This window comes from Bombus flavifrons, chromosome 2 (genome assembly GCF_040668555.2).
Source record: "Bombus flavifrons isolate JBK064 chromosome 2, iyBomFlav1_principal, whole genome shotgun sequence".
Taxonomy (NCBI): domain Eukaryota; kingdom Metazoa; phylum Arthropoda; class Insecta; order Hymenoptera; family Apidae; genus Bombus; species Bombus flavifrons.
Window position 1 is genome coordinate 19,939,146 of NC_138443.1, and position 18,546 is coordinate 19,957,691.

The 18,546-nt window shown below is 35.1% G+C and overlaps 2 protein-coding genes and 1 long non-coding RNA gene across 4 annotated transcripts; 2 read left to right on the top strand and 1 right to left on the bottom strand.

The window, feature by feature from the left end:
* Positions 1–2,083: 2,083 nt before the first annotated feature.
* LOC138189589 (uncharacterized) lies at positions 2,084–4,238 on the bottom strand. Its single transcript, XR_011176072.1, has 3 exons — positions 3,386–4,238; positions 3,059–3,313; positions 2,084–2,655 (listed from the first exon to the last, which is right to left on the bottom strand). It is a non-coding gene; the product is annotated as an uncharacterized LOC138189589 (long non-coding RNA).
* A 111-nt stretch (positions 4,239–4,349) lies between these two features.
* On the top strand, positions 4,350–5,365 carry LOC138189588 (thyroid transcription factor 1-associated protein 26 homolog). The gene is made up of 3 exons (XM_069131626.1): positions 4,350–4,644; positions 4,747–4,870; positions 4,978–5,365. The coding sequence occupies exons 1-3, from the start codon at positions 4,530–4,532 to the stop codon at positions 5,228–5,230; spliced, it is 492 nt and encodes a 163-aa protein (XP_068987727.1). The 5' UTR covers positions 4,350–4,529; the 3' UTR covers positions 5,231–5,365.
* Positions 5,366–5,807: 442 nt separating this feature from the next.
* On the top strand, positions 5,808–18,184 carry AP-2alpha (adaptor protein complex 2, subunit alpha). 2 transcript variants are annotated; one of them, XM_069131619.1, is made up of 14 exons: positions 5,808–5,945; positions 6,863–6,951; positions 7,665–7,876; positions 7,970–8,163; positions 8,252–8,483; positions 8,554–8,662; positions 8,754–9,397; positions 9,484–9,615; positions 9,712–9,909; positions 10,369–10,697; positions 10,785–11,053; positions 11,160–11,304; positions 11,529–11,736; positions 11,815–18,184. In XM_069131619.1, the coding sequence occupies exons 2-14, from the start codon at positions 6,888–6,890 to the stop codon at positions 11,890–11,892; spliced, it is 2,814 nt and encodes a 937-aa protein (XP_068987720.1). In that variant the 5' UTR covers positions 5,808–5,945; positions 6,863–6,887; the 3' UTR covers positions 11,893–18,184. The 2 variants fall into 2 exon arrangements, with proteins under 2 accessions (XP_068987720.1, XP_068987721.1); XM_069131620.1 differs by lacking the exon at positions 5,808–5,945 and adding an exon at positions 6,053–6,196.
* Positions 18,185–18,546: the final 362 nt, after the last annotated feature.

An 18,546-nucleotide genomic window follows, 5' to 3' on the forward strand; every position in this document is an offset into this window, starting at 1 on the left:
ATGGTGCATCAAGAGGTTTTCCGAAGTCAACGATGCTTGTAAAAGCGTCAGGACGTCAATTACCATGTCGACCCAGTTATGCAGTCTTGTCTTCTGGTAAATTTGCTCGATCTGCACGCAGTAGCTGCACTTAACGACATTCTACCGATGAACATATTTTGCACACTTGTCATCGAATATCTATTGTTACAGCTTGTTACATTTCACGGCCGCTTAAAGTTAAGGAGCAAGGGAGATATCTATTCCCCCATTATCTACAACAAAGCCACGCAACTTTCACGAAGAGTCTAAACTAAAATTTTCTACCTAAAATAATGGAAGTAACATTGCTGTGGATATTATCAATTATTTTTAACACACGGTAGGCGATGTAAAATATTCCCAGTCATTTTCGTAAGAACAGAAGGACTTCCTAGTATAAAATCCTATTCAAGTATAAGAAACAAATTCTTCTTTATTCTCAACAGTTGCCAAAACACCATCTCGCATCACTTTGTACCTATGACTCATTTCGCGTTACATAAATTTAAATCATCCGTATAAATTCGCTGATTCGCTATTCTAATAGCTATTATTTTTAGTTATTATTAATAGCTGAAGTAGGTATAAAATTTGACGCAAAGAATTCAGTTCGCATTTCGTTTCGGATCGTTCGTTCTTTCTAGATTCTTGTTAATCACGCGTGAACGTTCAGGTGTTCTAATTTGAACAGGCGTACCAGAGAGGCACGAAGGCCGCGGTTACTACGCAACTTTCTGTGTACGTCTGGTGGAACAGCGTGATATTTCTTTTCATGGCGTTAAATCACGCAGGCAAATGATGCTGACCGCTATTTTCACGCGTTGCACCGCGTCATACGCACTGAACTGAATGGACCGACGCCGCGTCACGACGCCTTCTTATTGTTCATAAATAGTCCTGCCCGCGGCTTCGCACTCGTCCACGATCTCTTATGAATCAAACTATGTGGAATGTTTTCTCGAGATCCAACGAGCGACGAGGAGTGCAGTTGATTTGCGCTGTAGCTATAGCTACGGACGAAAACGTAGGAGGACTGAATCACGCTCTACTCGGCCAAACCGGGTGATTAACAACCCTCGTCCGTATCGAATCGCGTGCATGAATAATCTCCGTAGGAAATTGGCGAAAAATCCTAACGGAGGATGCGATTGAATTTGAGCGTGCGTCCGTGAAAATTTCTAAACATTTCCCTATACCTATAAAAGAATCCCGTTACTCCTCCTTATTATAAATTTCAGGCTTGATTACCGGCGACTGAGATAAATAAATAGAGAACGGTGCAAGCAGGCATCTCTTTGGCTCCACCTCGTGCAAAGATCGAAAATTCCAAAATGATTTAGCAGAGTGAACAAGATGATCGGCAAAGACGATCTCTTTTCAGTCTCCGATCGACTTTTACTCTGCGATAGTCGTGAAATAAAGAAATCTGTTCGTAGAACAGCAGCGTTAAAATGTAAACGCAATTAAACGGCGCTGAGAACGTAAAAGCACATAGAAGAGAGCGGAGAAGACCGGTGTTGATGACGAAGTGTGTCAATGTCAAATTGTTCGAGCCTCCAGACGATATTTCAGGCTTCTCTTACAGAGAACGAATCGTCAATCTTTTCTCAAACGTTCACCGAATTCTTAAGTTTCTCGTCGATCTTGCGTGGGAGAACGTGGTTAACATGACGTCACCTATGTGGAGGTTTTACTGATCGATAAAACGCGTCACAATCGTCGCTAATATGGATTGGTCTTACGTCCATTCGTTACGTAGCGAGTTGTCGCTGTACGTGTTGCTCAATCCCGAGGTATGACAATGGATGCAACAAGACGAAAAGATCTTATTCTTAACTGTTTCTACCTAATTTAAACGCTTGCTCCATCTTCCCGATCTTATTTGTTTTTCAGGTCATTATGTTGGAAGCGTCGTTTCGATTTCACCATTTTGGGACAAATCCGTTATGCAACAGCATTGAATAGGGATTATTGGGCAACTAAGAAAATGAAATTTTCATATATATATATTGGATTGTTAATAGAAACACATTGTACACTGACTCGTTTGGTATCTCCTGAAAGAAGGGTCATAAAGTTTCAGTAGCCTGTACAACGTTAACTACGATTAAATGAAATTTATTTACTTTCGCTTCGAAGAGGAATTTTTACACGAATAATAGGAAATATTTACAGAATCTGAATCTAAGAACAGATTAAAACAGGAAACGAGCGTGTCTCGTAACTTTGCTTCGAAAAACGATTTTTACCACGCATTTAAAAGAGCCAATTTCTTAAGCTTCCAGCTTATGTCGAAATTGAGTTACTCGTGCAACACAATTCGTTGAATAATTACATTGTTATGCCAGACAAGGAGACAGAAGCGAAACAGCTTGCCAGGCAATTATATGTAGCGTGGCATGCAGAAGAAAACAACTAAACGGAGGTTGTAGAAAAGATAGTACATACTATACATACACCTCTTCGACACCGCTGACTATTAATAGCTGACAAAGTCCGACAGAGAGCCATATCCGAGGCCAGATTCGATCCAAGGAATTCTTTAATCGTTCGACCCTTTCGACCGTCATTCTTCCACCATTCAATGTCGAGGGTACCGCGCGAATTTTCTTCACTTTTCTCCGCGCCAATTTCCTCCGATATCATAAAGAACCGGAGAACGGAAGCCAACGGAAACCAAAAGTTTTAAAAATTGATTGAAAAACTTTTGAGAAGCGATAAACGACTCTGCGGACGTATCCTAAATTTTGCATAAACACATCTAGAAAATAGTTTGTCCTGTCGATTTCCTAGTTTTTAGGACAACAAGGATAAATTAAAGTTCCATTACGTTAATTAATGTTAATTAATGTTACGCGAGCAAACAAAGAGAGAACCGTTCTTTGTTCAAGACGCTCGCGCGGTCAGATTACAAATAATTTATTAGAGTGGACAGTAGGTGTCGATAACACAACCGGGATGGTAAAAGATAATTTCATTCAATACTTCGGCAGCAAACAGGCAATGAGCGCTTAATAGTCATTTGTACTTGGCTTACTTAGAACGATTGAATGAGGAGGTTGACTTGACTGGTGCCGTCGTACGACGACTTCGCATCGCCACTACTGACTTGAGTACAAATGGGGACTGAGGTTAACGCGCCATGATGTCACTCTCTGATATCATAGTGTCCATCTTTTATTCAGTAAAATTGCCGAGCCTTCGACCAGATTGTCCCCTCAATTTCAATCTCCACGATAATTCAGTAGCACGTGTATATCATCGGCACGTGTGACGTGACATACTGTATATTCTATATAAGATACATCGTATGTATAACTAACGAAACGCTCAATTATATTTAATGTTTAATAATATTACGTACATAATATCATGTCTAATGTACCATTACAGTTGGAAGAAAATTTCAAGGGTAATTGTAAATAAAACAATTATAATAACGCCAGACGAGTTTACCATATATTACCATATCAGGAAGGATAAATATTATAGCACCGAATTTTCAACCATTTCTTTGCAAACTTGTGAAACATGATCCTAACCGGTTTGTTGTAACACTCGCGCTACGTGGATTTGCAATACGATCCGGCTGCAACTACTTATAGCATTCACGCACGTTTGTATTTGCTATATACACGATCTATAGCTCGAATGAATTTTTAGTGCTTAAATTCTCAGCGCTCTGTATTTGCGCACAAACGTATCCATTACATCAGACATCTAAATACTATTATCAATGAAACGTGGTAGCATAGGGGATAACTTCCTTTTTCCTTTAAACCGTTTATTTATATAGATCGCATTAACAATGTCATATTTGATATCGATGGTCGATGGTCATCCTTCATTTTGCTACACGTGCGTGAAAACAATGTTAGTACACGCGAATAAATGTAGCCATATCACTGGCCAATGTCACTGCCACGAATAAACTGACAATATGTAATGCGATGACAAGTGCCCGTAATATACTCGGTCGATCGTGCAAGAGTAATTTCTTTGTAATTGGCTTTTCTTAGTACACTCTGGTATTATAATTTTTCCATTGAAACCTTCGACACTGACAAGCAAATAAGTATCTTAATATTTCATTCAGCTGTATCTACTAAACAATGACAATGTAAATAAGTCTGTAAGAAATATAAATACGACGTTATTACTCCTTGGTATATTTTTACTTTAACCATGAATAGAAGTTTATTTTAAGTCACCAACACCTATCCAACTTTGCATTTACCTTCTGTCGACATATTAAACGATATTACTCAATAGTATAACACGTATTTATGTGCGTAACGATAATGCACAAACGTTTACGAACGAACGTAAAGTAACAGCCTGTTTTCCTCAAGAAAATACATTCTAATGATTATCCGATACACATCGTATCGATGGAAAATATTTCCCTTTGAATTGTCGTCGGTTAACTCGCCCGCTTAATCGATTTCAAGTCCCCCTTGCGTCTACTGTCGCAACTAAATTAGCATCTCGTGAAGCTTGTCACAATCATGAAGAGCCATGTAGATGTTTCTAATAAAAAACAATCAGAATATGTAAGAAATGGAAAAAAGCCATTTAACAAAAAGGAGTATAGGCTGCAGAAGTACAGTAATAAATACAAAGGTACGTTCGTGAGACTATCGAGTAATCTAGTTTACGTATAGGTTAGGTTCAAGTATCATTAAGAATATTATTCTCACTTTTTAATTGTACTATATATTGCAGTTAGTCAATGGGAGCAACGCAGGAAGCAAGCTGTTTTACGAGGATTTTACAAGCAAATTGGCAGGGACCAGCAACAAAATCTAAAGAAATTAGCTTTCGAAGCTAATGATCAAAATGGACACGAGTATGTATACTTACCACGTTTTGTATAGGAAACATCTTCACGTTTTATATAAACAACATCTTTAAAATTCATATTGATCTTCAAAGATAATTCCTGTTTGTTCGAAGGAAACAACAGAGAAAGATAAGTGCGTTTCATAAAGCAAAACAGGAATTTCTTGATAAAAGGAATGAAAAGTGGAGGCAAAAGGAAGAAGCTTCCCGAGTGAAAGCAGAAAGAGAGGAAGCGCTGAAAAAGTATAAAGAGAAAAGAATGCAAACGTACAAACAACTTTCGAGGAAAACAAAAAAAGGACAACCTGTTATGAATGTTAGGTTAGAAATGTTACTTGAGAAGATACAGCAGCAGATGGCACAATGATATAAGGAGATATCGTACATTTTTAAAGACGTGAATGATCTCTGAAGTTGATACATTGTAAATAAATTTTTTTATTTAAGAAATATACATGCAATAACAAACAAATTTTCAATAAATACCTTCCCGTAAACTGAACTTCGTTCAATATGCTTTTAATTAAATCAAAGTTTAACGACCTAGTTCGATTCAATTTAACGTATTAATTGCATGATAAAAGGAACATTAGGAGCTTTTTAGTTTCCATAATCTCTCACTATTTTACAATTATATTTTGGAATAAAATTTTGATCGTATAATCTTATTATTTACAGTACAGAGTTATTAGACTTTATAAAATCTTCTCTTTTATGTTACTAGGAAATGTCAAAATGACCGTAAAAATTGAAATATCGAATATTCGATTGTTAAACGAATATTAACAAGATGCAATGGATCACGATATGATAACAATAATTAAAATTTGTCTCATACTTTATGGGCAATGACATAATCATATAAAAAGCGATCGATGAAATAGCAGCAGATTTGAAATACGAATTTACCCGCGCAATGTCGAAAGCGCAGGCCTAGTGGCATTTGACGGGTAGCCGTCAGCTAGTCAGCGGTTGCAAATGGCGACAGCCACGAAATCTCTGGCACCGACTCGCGAATAGTTTCACGCCTACCGAGTACTACGTGACAGAGCTGTGCGTGAACGTTACCCTAACCCAGATTGGTATGTACTTAAAACTGATCCAATAACCAAGAAGATGCGTAGCAGATAACCTTTTCCTCAGAAAACATAGGTCGCACTGGTTGCATTTCCCATCAGTACGACAGGTCATCGGAGACAGAAAGCCATCGTTCGATCTATTTATCCGTTTCCAAATATTCTTTTTGCCTGCTCGATCCATACACGTTGAATTATTCGGTGATTCCTTCGTGAATGTTGCTACAATCTTTCAACATAATGTCGGAAGTTTTCGCGTAATGCGAACCACTATCAACGTTTCCATCACACCGCTGTCAAAGAGCGTTTGCCGTCGGAATCTAGGACGCGTTACCGGCTTAATCACTCGATTTTTCTCTCGAACGTCAGAGTAGACGCTGCATTATTTCGCACAACTTGCCCTTTCGATTCTCAATGTTCATGTAATATGCTAGTTTCATTCGCTAATATCGAACGTATATCTAACATGGGGAATTCTTCTTTAAAGTTATTTGAAGAGACCAAGGGGTTCGTTGGTTCGAGTGCACTTAATCAACGAACATCGTTTAAATCACTTTCTTGGGCCTTCCCCTATGCGTATATTGCATGTCGTCAAATAAAAACACATATTCGCGAGTTTACAATTAACTTTCCATAAATTATCCCATAAGCAGTGATATGAAGAATTCCATTCATCTTTTTGTATATTTATTTTAATATCACATATCTCTGTCTATGTTTATTAAACACCATTTTATAACTACATATATCCCTCTGTATATTTTCTTATAAACATTTATATAATTGAAATGTTTAATTGTTATAAAAAATAGCTTGTAGATAGATGTTAACATGTGTTTTCGTGTTAACATAATTTTGTAAATTAAAATTATGTTTCTCAGGGATATGAGTACAAGTTTCTTTCATTGTATTTTATTTCACAGGTGGTTTTAAATAGAAGAAGACAAGATGCCGGCTGTGAGAGGAGATGGCATGCGTGGGCTGGCTGTATTCATTTCTGATATTAGAAATTGTGAGCTAAAACACTTTTCTTGTTACTTATACGTCTTTAAATGATACTTCTAAAAAATGTATTAACTTGCATCTTACATTAGTCCTAACTAGACACTCGTGTATATTATATGCTATCAGATAAAAAAGAAAACTCGTTAACTTTTGGATCATTGAAATTTTGACCCGTGTTTCACTAAGAGATATGATGCCATTGAAACAAACATGACACATAGAGTATTTAAGGCAGTGAAGAGTAGGAGACAGGGGGCGGAGTTCTGATATAGCCGTATCTTTCTGATATAGCTTGAGCTCCAGACACTCATATGTAATACTTGGCATAATAGAGTAAATGAATATTAAAACTAACACTTCCAGCTACCTTGAGAAATCTTTATGGATATGAATAGAATGCAAATTAACGTATGGGTTAACTATATAATCTTTATATTATATATAATGCAATAAATAATTATATAACAAGAGGGACACGAAATTGACTCTTATAGGACAAATCAATACATCTGTACTTTGATGCCAGTCCAAGTGGCATACAGCCATTATAGTTTTCTATAAAAACAATGACAAATGTATAGTTATATACGTGCGCGCGCGCGCGCGCGCCTGTGTGTGTGTGTAAATGCATGTCATCAATAATTCTATATTCACAGAAATAATCTGCAAAAGGCTTAAAAAATTATTAATCACTTTGTTCTGTTTTGCTTATTCTATTAGGTAAAAGCAAAGAGGCGGAAATAAAAAGAATAAACAAAGAGTTGGCAAATATTCGTAGTAAATTTAAAGGAGATAAGACACTTGACGGTTATCAAAAAAAGAAATATGTTTGCAAGCTCCTTTTTATTTTCTTGCTTGGTCATGACATTGACTTTGGACATATGGAGGCTGTTAATCTACTTTCATCTAACAAATATTCAGAAAAACAAATTGTAAGCGTTAAGATCTATTGAAACAGATAATGCATACATAAATTATGTTGATGCTGAAGTTTAATTTTATGCAACTATTACTACCAATTTTAGGGCTACCTTTTCATATCAGTTTTAGTAAATACAAACAGTGATCTCATTAAATTAATAATTCAAAGTATAAAGAATGATCTTGCATCACGAAATCCCATTCATGTAAACCTTGCATTGCAATGTATTGCTAATATTGGTAGTAAAGAAATGGCAGAGGCATTTGGCAATGAAATACCAAAACTACTCGTTTCCGGGTATGTAGCTAAAGCAATTAATATTTCATGCTCCTTTACAATTTATTCAAAGAAAGGAAAAATAATTATAAATAATTTTTTATTTTAGAGATACTATGGATGTTGTGAAACAAAGTGCGGCACTGTGTTTATTACGGTTATTGCGTACTGCACCGGATGTTGTTCCCGGTGGAGAATGGACCTCGCGCATAGTTCACCTTTTAAATGACCAACATCTCGGTGTTGTTACCGCAGCTGCATCTTTAATAGATGCTCTTGTAAAAAGAAATCCGGACGAATACAAAGGATGCGTTAGTTTAGCAGTTTCAAGATTGAGCAGGGTATGGCATAGCTTGTTAATCCAGTCAATGGTTAGATGTTAGTTTGTTTATTTTTACTCTACCTCAATAGATCGTGACATCGAGCTACACAGACCTACAGGATTATACATATTACTTTGTGCCAGCGCCATGGCTCTCTGTTAAACTTTTACGATTACTACAGAATTACACCCCGCCTGGTAAATTATTTTTGTTCAAATTGTATAATATATTAATGTAGCCACAGCAATAATTTTATTTTATTTTATTTTATTTGTTACTTTCTGATAGCTGAAGATCCAGGTGTAAGGGGTAGATTAAATGAATGTTTAGAAACTATATTAAACAAAGCTCAAGAACCGCCAAAATCAAAGAAGGTGCAGCACTCGAATGCTAAAAACGCTGTGTTATTCGAGGCCATTAGTTTAATTATTCATAACGACAGTGAACTGCCTTTATCGGTTCGAGCGTGCAATCAACTCGGTCAGTTTCTATCCAATCGTGAAACTAATCTTCGTTACTTAGCACTCGAATCCATGTGCCATTTGGCTACATCAGAGCTTTCACATGAAGCCGTGAAGAAACATCAAGAAGTCGTCATTCTTTCTATGAAAATGGAAAAGGACGTATCTGTTAGACAACAGGCTGTTGATCTTCTGTATGCTATGTGTGATAAAAGCAATGCGGAAGAAATAGTACAAGAAATGTTAAACTACCTCGAAACTGCTGACTATTCTATTAGAGAAGAAATGGTTCTTAAAGTCGCGATTCTAGCCGAAAAATATGCTACCGATTATACTTGGTACGTTGACGTTATTCTAAATCTCATTAGGATAGCTGGTGATTATGTTTCGGAAGAAGTATGGTACAGAGTTATCCAGATTGTTATCAATAGAGATGACGTGCAAGGATATGCAGCAAAGACTGTTTTCGAGGTAGATAACGCACAATTGTATATATATCTTTTTCATTTAAATATTTTGTTATAAATAAAATATTAAATATATGTGATATTTATTAGGCCTTACAAGCACCAGCTTGCCACGAAAATATGGTTAAAGTTGGTGGTTACATACTTGGGGAGTTTGGAAATCTCATTGCTGGTGATCAGCGCTCTTCTCCAGCTGTTCAATTTCAATTATTACATTCCAAAGTAAGTTCTATAAACTCTTGCGTATTTAAACATTTCAAGTTTAATATATTAATGCCGTTTCTTTTCCTCTTCTTTTTTCTCTGCTTAATTTTTCAGTATCACTTGTGTTCTCCAATGACCCGAGCGTTGCTACTTTCAACCTATATCAAATTTGTTAATCTGTTTCCTGAAATGAGAAGTCAAATTCAAGATGTTTTTAGACAACACAGTAACTTACGCAGCGCCGATGCAGAATTACAACAAAGAGCTTCAGAGTATCTTCAGCTAAGCATTATCGCCTCTAGCGATGTTTTGGTAAATAACAAGTCCAATTCAAATTAATTTTAATTAGCGTATCGCCGTTCCAGTACAACATTGACGCAACTGTAAAAAAATTATTTTTCAGTTAATGAAGAAAATCTATTTCATATAATAAAATTTGTAATTAAATAACGAAACGAATGTTTCATAATGTTGCGATAAACAATATTGTTTGCATTCTCTAGTTACTTTTAAGTCTGTCTGCGACGCAACTAATACATCATTACTGCTACGAAATGCGATAGACAAAAACAAATATTTCAATAACTACGTTACTGCCATCCATTGCCTAAGAATGTTTGGAAAATTACGAAACTTTTATAATGGAGAGATTAGATATGTTTAATACTGGATTTTTATTACACTGGAACGGCGATATTTATAATTGTATACGATATGAAAGTATATGCGATTCCAGCAAACGTTGGTGAATATTTATAATTCTCCTTATAGGCTACAGTATTAGAAGAAATGCCAGCATTCCCAGAAAGAGAATCTTCTATTCTCGCCGTTTTGAAAAGGAAAAAGCCAGGACGAGTTCCCGAGAATGAGATTAGAGAAAGTAAAAGTCCTGCACCAAATGCTAATCATCACGCGGAAGCGCCCGCCAGTGCCACAGGAACTGTTAATAATACATCGGCAGATTTATTAAGTCTTTCTACACCGCCGTCTTCTCAGCCAACTAGCAATACAGGAGTTTTACTTGATGTACTAGGTGATATTTATAATATGCCAAACAAAGTTGCTACTAATGGTGCCCAAAACACGTATAATCCCAAAAAGTATGTTGATGTAGAAAATATTTAATCAAGAGAAATTTTCGAGAAGGTACTAGACTTTAAAGTGCCTTATGATGATATGCCTTACAGATTCGTGTGCAAGAATAACGGCGTATTGTTTGAAAATGACTTAATTCAAATCGGAGTAAAGTCAGAATTCAGACAAAACTTGGGACGTGTCGGTCTTTTTTACGGAAACAAAACTCAGTACGCTCTTCACAGCTTTCAACCTCAACTATCTTGGCCCGAGGAAAATCAACAAAAATTAGCTGTACAAGTAAAGCCAGTCGATCCCGTGCTAGAAGCTGGTGCTCAAATACAACAAATGATTAATGCAGAGTGTATCGACGACTACAGTGGTACGTTAAGCTACATAACTTTCTAAAACAGATGCCATCAAACTGATGTTATTCACTTTTATATTGTTTGAAAACGATCTTAAATTTTCTTTTTCCTATATTATAGATGCACCAAGCATGATCATTTCCTTTATTTATAATAATGTGCCACAAAAGATAACAATGAAGTTACCATTAACGATCAACAAATTCTTCGAGCCTACAGAAATGAATGGAGAATCATTCTTTGCACGGTGGAAAAATCTTGGAGGGTATGTAACTCATCGTAATAAATGCTTTACTATCGTCATTTTGGTTGTTATTTCTTTTAACTATTACATTAAAATTTATTAATTTATTAAATATGACAAAAGTCATCAAAGTACGTAATCAAATAATTTTAGAAACTGTTTGACATATTTTTACTATTCAAATAAAAGTTATTTCGTTCAACAATACGTTGAAATAATATTATATAATCAACTTACACTTTTAGAGCCAATCAACAACGTTCACAGAAGATCTTTAAAGCACAACAGCCGATGGATCTTGCGCAAGTTCGCACGAAACTGCAAGGATTTGGAATGCAATTACTCGATGGTATCGATCCGAATCCTGATAATTTTGTCTGTGCAGGAATAGTACATATGAGGGCACAACAAGTAGGATGTCTCTTACGTTTAGAACCTAATAAACAAGCGCAGGTAACTTTCAAAGCTTCTTAAATATTGGATCTCTTAAACCAGGAATTCGGTGAGCCAGTTGTTAATGTCATCTTGTAGATGTTCCGTTTGACAGTACGTTCGAGTAAGGAATCGATGTCAGTAGAGATCTGTGACCTGCTGGTGGACCAATTTTAAATGGCCTAGCAGGCGTGAAGCTAATTTAAGATATGTTAAAACGCCGTGGGAAGACATATCGTGATCACTGAAGGATGTCGTCTCTCGACGTTCAAAAGATATTGATGATTATTTGTTAAGACATATTTGTTGTACGCAAGCTTACACTCGCAACGCGGTCACGAGAACTGAACTCTTGTGTAGGCGAAACATTGTTACCACGTATAATCCTACGAACAAAGCATAGGATTGCTAAAAATACGATAAAGGCGAATTGTGTACATGAAAAAGAAGCAAAAAAAAAAAAAGAAAAAAAAAGAAAAAAAGAAAGCAAAAAAGCTATGCGACATACGATAACTATAATGGACAATATTGGTCCATGAATGAAGGTAACAAGTACAGATATTACCTTTATTTCTTTTTTCTTTCTTCTTTTTCTTTTTTTTTTTTTCTTTTTTAATTTAATATGTGGCTTTAATAAGAAGTTATAATTTGTAACTTATCCAACAATGTGTAGATGCATGCCACGGGTATCCGCAAAAAAAGAAACGGCCAAGAATCACACTGCAAAGCGTTCAGGTTACTAGCATATATTTTTTATAAATAATGTTTATAGTTATCCCTTTCGATGATGAGTATTTTTAATGAGTTTATTGTATCACGCAAATGTGTCGGCTACAGCGGTTCTATATTTATTAGCCCGTACTATTGAATTTATATGCTCGTGGCGCATTCTCATCTATACCTTTAGCTTCCCTTTTTGTATGTACGATCTTTTTCGTGCCGATTTTCGCTTCTTTTTTTGAGATTATTATTGTTGCGCGAGCGAGAGTAGATTTGGACACGATGACAGTAGTTGTATGATATTAGTTGTCTATCGTAGACTTTTCCTTGTATTTTACGGAGCTCAAAATTTCTTTTGTAATTAGTAGATTCGAGATGATCGATCCCATCCCGATTCCCTTACCTCTGCTCCGCTTGTTCTCTGGTCCTTCCTTGGTTTTCTGTACCTCATACGTTGACGTATAAAATCCATGGCTGGTTTTATTTTTCGGCTGACAGAGAAGAGCAATTAAATTCATTGAGAAGTAAACGAACAAGAAAAAGAAGAAGTGAAACAATAATCACTAGAAGAATTTTTCTAATCATTTTTAACGAATCTTGTGTGAGATGTATATTTCAGTAGTATATCTTGTACAGATGATATTTACGAATACGTTGGAGATTATTATGTTTTGCGAGTGATAATGGAGAAAAAACAAACAAATAAATAAATATGAAAATAGAGCAGCTGTGACGTTTAAACCGTGTTAGCATTGGGATCACATGCTTCACGATTACTCTGTCTGTTATGGAAATTGTAAAGCTCTAATTAAATTGTATATAAAAAAAATTCATTAATTAAATGTGCCAATGACAGGGAGTCATTGCACGAGACACACAGAATCTGTAGTTGCAGGCATGACGATCTTGTAATATCGTTCCTTCCTGCTATCTCATTTATATATATATATATTTCTTCATCATGCGAACACGAGATGTATATTTTTTTTATGTTCGTATATAGCATAAATTTATATTCGAAAGCTTTCTCCTTACTCCACCTGTGATTCCCTTTTATCGTTTCTGACTGTGTGTTACGTACGTATTAGCATGAATCGAAAACTCTAGCATGACCTATCAAAAGATCTGTATATAGAACGCGTTTCTAAGGATGCAGTACTATCAATGTTTCATCTCAACTTTAATCGCTGTTAAGCATGAGAAAGAGTATATCCTAAAAATTTATGGAAGTCGGATAACAATGTATCATAGATCTAGTTAGCCCTAAAAATGTAAGTTTAAAGAACGCTTGCATCCTCAAGAACGTGTTCCTAATATATGCATACGTTTCACGTCGAAGTTACACAAGCGTTTGATGAATATTTATGAATCAAATGAAACGGGAAACGTTAGATAGAAAAAATAAATTTTTTTATTTAACGCCCAATTTTTTTTTTCATTTAATTCAACACTTCGCGCGAAAAATGCTTGTATATTTTTAATTCAAACACTTTTTTGTTGTAACCTTACTACGAATTATTGTTTTACAATTCTATAGTATTTAATTTAAAAACGCGGTACATCGAAAATATATATACCGTGTGCAGCAATAAAATAATTGCATAGAAAACACATATATATGTACCTAAGAGAATTTTACGAGCAAGTAGCGAAATTTGCATTTTGTTTTTATTTAGGATAACACGATAACATAATACATACATTATATAAGAATTATAAGAAACGAACACATTCCTTACATAAGATAATATAAAGGAAAATTCGTACACATAGTACGTATGTAGAAATACTTTATATTTAAATCAGTTACATGATTTCGAAAACCTATTTTTTAAATTGCGCGTCGCTTCTCAAATATGGAAGCGAGAAGTCGCAGAAGAAAAGAGCAGGATCGAGTTTCGTTATAAGTTACATAAGTTCAAATCAAGCCCTTCGTTTCATAGTTCCTGACATTCTTGCATCGGTTTTATTCGGTTTTGTACATATAAATCTGTGACACAAAATACATCTTAGATATTTTCGATCTTTAAATACGAAAGAATCTTACGAACGAATAAATGACGCGCATATAATTATTTATCGATTGATAATAGAGTAATCGCCCAGTCATGGATTTGTTGAGAGATGATTCATATTTAAAAACGATTTAAACGAGGTTCATATGACAACACCACCATTTTACACGCGTCAGAGTGTTTATCTTCGCAGAAGTGTGAATCATGTTCATCCGATTAAAATGAAATACAAATGATTCGTATATATATTATATATATACACGCGTGGATGCATATATCATATAAATAAGATACACATGATCATATATATATATACTTATATATATACGTATATCTATATTTATATATATTTATATACTTATAAGTATGTATATATATATATATTACGAATTATATTGAGATGTGTGCGGTGACACACGATTGTTGTATTATTACGTTGCGGTGTCCTGATCGAATGGCGATCGTGACATACATATTAATGGAACGCGTTTGTTACAACGCTGCAGAGATTTATTCCGATCAATCGAACATCTGTCTCGTTACTTTTTGCTTCCCGTGTATAGATTTAATGTAGGAGTTTGGTTGTAGAAGAAAACGCAGTCACAAGTTACTAGCGGGTTTGCAATCGACCGCTCGAATCGAACCAAAACCATTCAGCACAGATGCAACGTGTGTACACTATGAAGTTGATCGATGTTACCGTTGCCCATGAGCTTCGGAAAACTGCTTCGTTCAGTACATACCGGAACTAGCATAAATGTATGGTGTATCTTTCCGTATTTGTAGATTCGTCTCCCTTCTGTTGTATAATCCGTGCTCCTTTTATTTATTTATGGCCGTGGTATGCAAAAAGTGTAGACTAAGTAGACATCGATGGCCTAACGAAAGGCTTTTAATATGCGAATGAATTTTCTAAATAAAGTCAAATATAATTCGAAGAAATTAACTAACAATCTGCGGACAATATCTTATTGCGCTATAACTATTGATTTTCGAACCTATATTAGAAATTTTGTACGCGAGTATGTGCACTGCATATGGTTGTGAAGGTACATAATCTTGTTCGTTGAAAATTTTGATAGAAATTATTTATTAGTATTTGATGCATGTATAAAAGAAAAAGATATAGTAATCGCATTTATAAATCATAATTCGTTAAGCCATCGAAAATGTTGGTTCTTCGTTTGTCGTTGTTTACTTTAGGATAAGCATAGATCGACGCGCACGGCACAAAGTATGAATACATGAATTGTTCACACGATTACGAATGTTCGATCACCGATCAATCAACTGATATGATATTTTGTTGATAAAATGAGATTTCTACATTTGATCTTTACACGAGGAAAACTGTAAAATTCTCAAGTTATTTAACAATTGCGTTTATTTAACTTTCCGTCGACGACAGACACAAGATACACTTTATGAGATGAGCCTTTTGTGATCTTTTTGCCAACATCGTTTTGTATTGTTTAGCTCTACTTACATGTACGTTTGTAAAATGCTATTGATTTATGCTATTAAACTATACATACATATATACGTAATCACGTATAAGTGTGCTCTCTCGATTATTTGATTGGCTTTGATATTAATGTCGCTCGCGATTAAGTCGAACGTAGTTTCGTTTTATTATTCAAATTATGGTAGGAAATTATCGAGGAATCGATAAAATGTCAATGAGAAAATTTCAATTCGATCTTTCGGGAAATACAATTATATCGATGGTATAAGCTTAGCTTGAATTACGATTTGTGGAATTTTTGAATATTGAAAAACTAAAAAAATGTATATTTTAGATTTATCTGTGGATTATAAATTTATACATAAAAATTTCTTCAATCATTTACTTCGTCCATTTGGAAAAGAAAAAGGACGAAGAATAACTAGTTTGAAGAGTACAACGAACGTGACAAACAGGATTTTGCTAAAAAAATTGTTCAAATTGAATCGTGTGAATGTATTTGCGTACGTTGTCTATCCTGGAGTGCGCGACAATTCGAATATCCTTTCAACGTTTACTAAATTGCATTTGAATTTTTTCGTTCGTAGTCTTCACAGCGTAGAAATCGAGATATCTTGCAGGCTTAGCGTAGCGTTCGAAGCTTTCAAGCATCGTGCCAAAAAAAATAAAAAATAAAAGAAAAGTAACGCTTTATTCTTCGATTTGAAAGTATGAAAATTTCTACGGGGTCCACATTATGTCAATGAACAAATCATACGACTATTTAGAGAGCGTTATAAACTTACTCGACGATGTTCCGTGAATTGTTGCGTTCGCGATTTATCTTTATGCCTAACTTGAAGAACGTCCTGGAACACGTGGTTCCGCGTTACAGTGTGTTTTTAGCGATAAAACTGATTCGTTTCTCGTTTTTCACATTTTTTACGTAAGAATTGTTCGGTGATATGTCAAGTATGGATTGCGAAAAATAAAACACAAATCACTCGTTTGCCGCAAGAAAGTGTGTATGTTACGTTGATATAACTTACAAAAATTTCGTTGTATATACCGTACAGCATAGCGTTGAGAATTGTCATGATCAAAGGACACAACAGATCTGACAGGACAACAAGTAGCTGAACAGTGAACATTTTCTATGTATTTTCAAAGTTCCTTAGAAAGCTAGAGGACATATAGTTGAGATTATCTTGATTATTACAAATAATTAACATAGTTGAATCGATGCGAGGAATGTTTTATTTGTACTCGTATTGATCCCATTGCAGCATATTTTACAGTAAGTTATTTTTATAGGTAGATTTTACCGCACGAGAATATAACGACGTTGTTTCACATTTCATTTATAGAGCATTATATTATCGACATCATCATCGATGTAACGATTCTTGATCACACGAACAAACTTCTTGCAAGGTAACCGAACTTGTCTAGTTTTCCTTCGCGTAAACTGTAAACTACGATATGATCCACAATGCAAACGTTCCCCATTGCTACCAACTGACTGAGATCATATTTACAGGAGAAAGTAAATAAAATGAATAACATTTTTCTAAGATCCGTAGATATATGATGTAAGACTTAGAATCATGTTAATATAACATGGTAGCAGTGAAATAACACAACATCGAGCGAAGTTAGTATCTAACCTGAAATGTTGAATATTCGAATTTCGGCTTTACGGTGAAACTACTGTTATCGTTCGAGATTCTCGAGTATTTGCAATTGCTAATACCAAGTAACGACGTATCGTTTTCAATGCAAATCGAAATTATCATCTTTACGGATAAAAGCGAATAGAGAATAAAGCTATCGTCGAACAGCACATATGTATATGACCCATATATTGTAGCATTCCGCGAGTAATTATTTTCATTTTTCTCCGATCATACGATTATCGTGTATATACATCGTAGCGCATCGTGCATAAATAATTCAAATGATAACGATTAATATTTGACGAATCGTATAATACCTGATACGAAATGTTATGTACTTCGTCAAGACGCGACAATAGTTTCACTTCGAGGTTATATCTATATAATCGTATATTTGAGCATCGAAGAAACGTATATACACTATATAGGCTCTTTATATGGTTTTTCGAGCGTGAACATGGTAGAGCAGAAGGTTGTATGAAAACAAAAAAGATCTTACATAGAGTATTATGTCTGTACTTTATTGTGTCCATATAGTAGACGTGTCTCTTGCGGCTACGTCCATCGAAGGAATGAACATTGGCGTAAATAAATAAAACAGATAAAAAGTATAATGGTGCTTTCGTGAATTTCCATCCGCGATCGAGATTCGACAGTGTCTGTGCGAAAATCCACGCGTCTCGCTCTGCTGTAATCGCCCGGCAACGAAATATACACGAATAATCGACTTTGAATTATACAGCACAGGAAAATGTTAATTTGCCGCAACATCTCGTTTTTATATAGATACTACTTACACGTAGATGCAGTTCTCAAAATAGTCAAGATAAAATGAATAACTGATAAATAAATATTAAATATTTCGAGCGGCGAACATTTCACTAAAAGAGTTGAGTTTTCAATCATTCACCTCGTTGAAACTAAAAACAATTGATTAGCATCACGCACGATATTCGAACATTGCAACCTTTTGCAG

What these genes read in the sequence shown, in the direction of transcription:
- LOC138189588 (XM_069131626.1), top strand. Translation starts at nt 4,530, where the DNA reads ATGAAGAGCCATGTAGATGTTTCTAATAAAAAACAATCAGAATATGTA. An exon ending in GTACAGTAATAAATACAAAG is followed by an intron (nt 4,645 to 4,746) that starts GTACGTTCGTGA and finishes TATATATTGCAG; the next exon opens with TTAGTCAATGGGAGCAACGC. An exon ending in AATGATCAAAATGGACACGA is followed by an intron (nt 4,871 to 4,977) that starts GTATGTATACTT and finishes GTTTGTTCGAAG; the next exon opens with GAAACAACAGAGAAAGATAA.
- AP-2alpha (XM_069131619.1), top strand. Translation starts at nt 6,888, where the DNA reads ATGCCGGCTGTGAGAGGAGATGGCATGCGTGGGCTGGCTGTATTCATT. An exon ending in CCAAAACTACTCGTTTCCGG is followed by an intron (nt 8,164 to 8,251) that starts GTATGTAGCTAA and finishes TTTTTATTTTAG; the next exon opens with AGATACTATGGATGTTGTGA. An exon ending in AACCTAATAAACAAGCGCAG is followed by an intron (nt 11,737 to 11,814) that starts GTAACTTTCAAA and finishes GTCATCTTGTAG; the next exon opens with ATGTTCCGTTTGACAGTACG.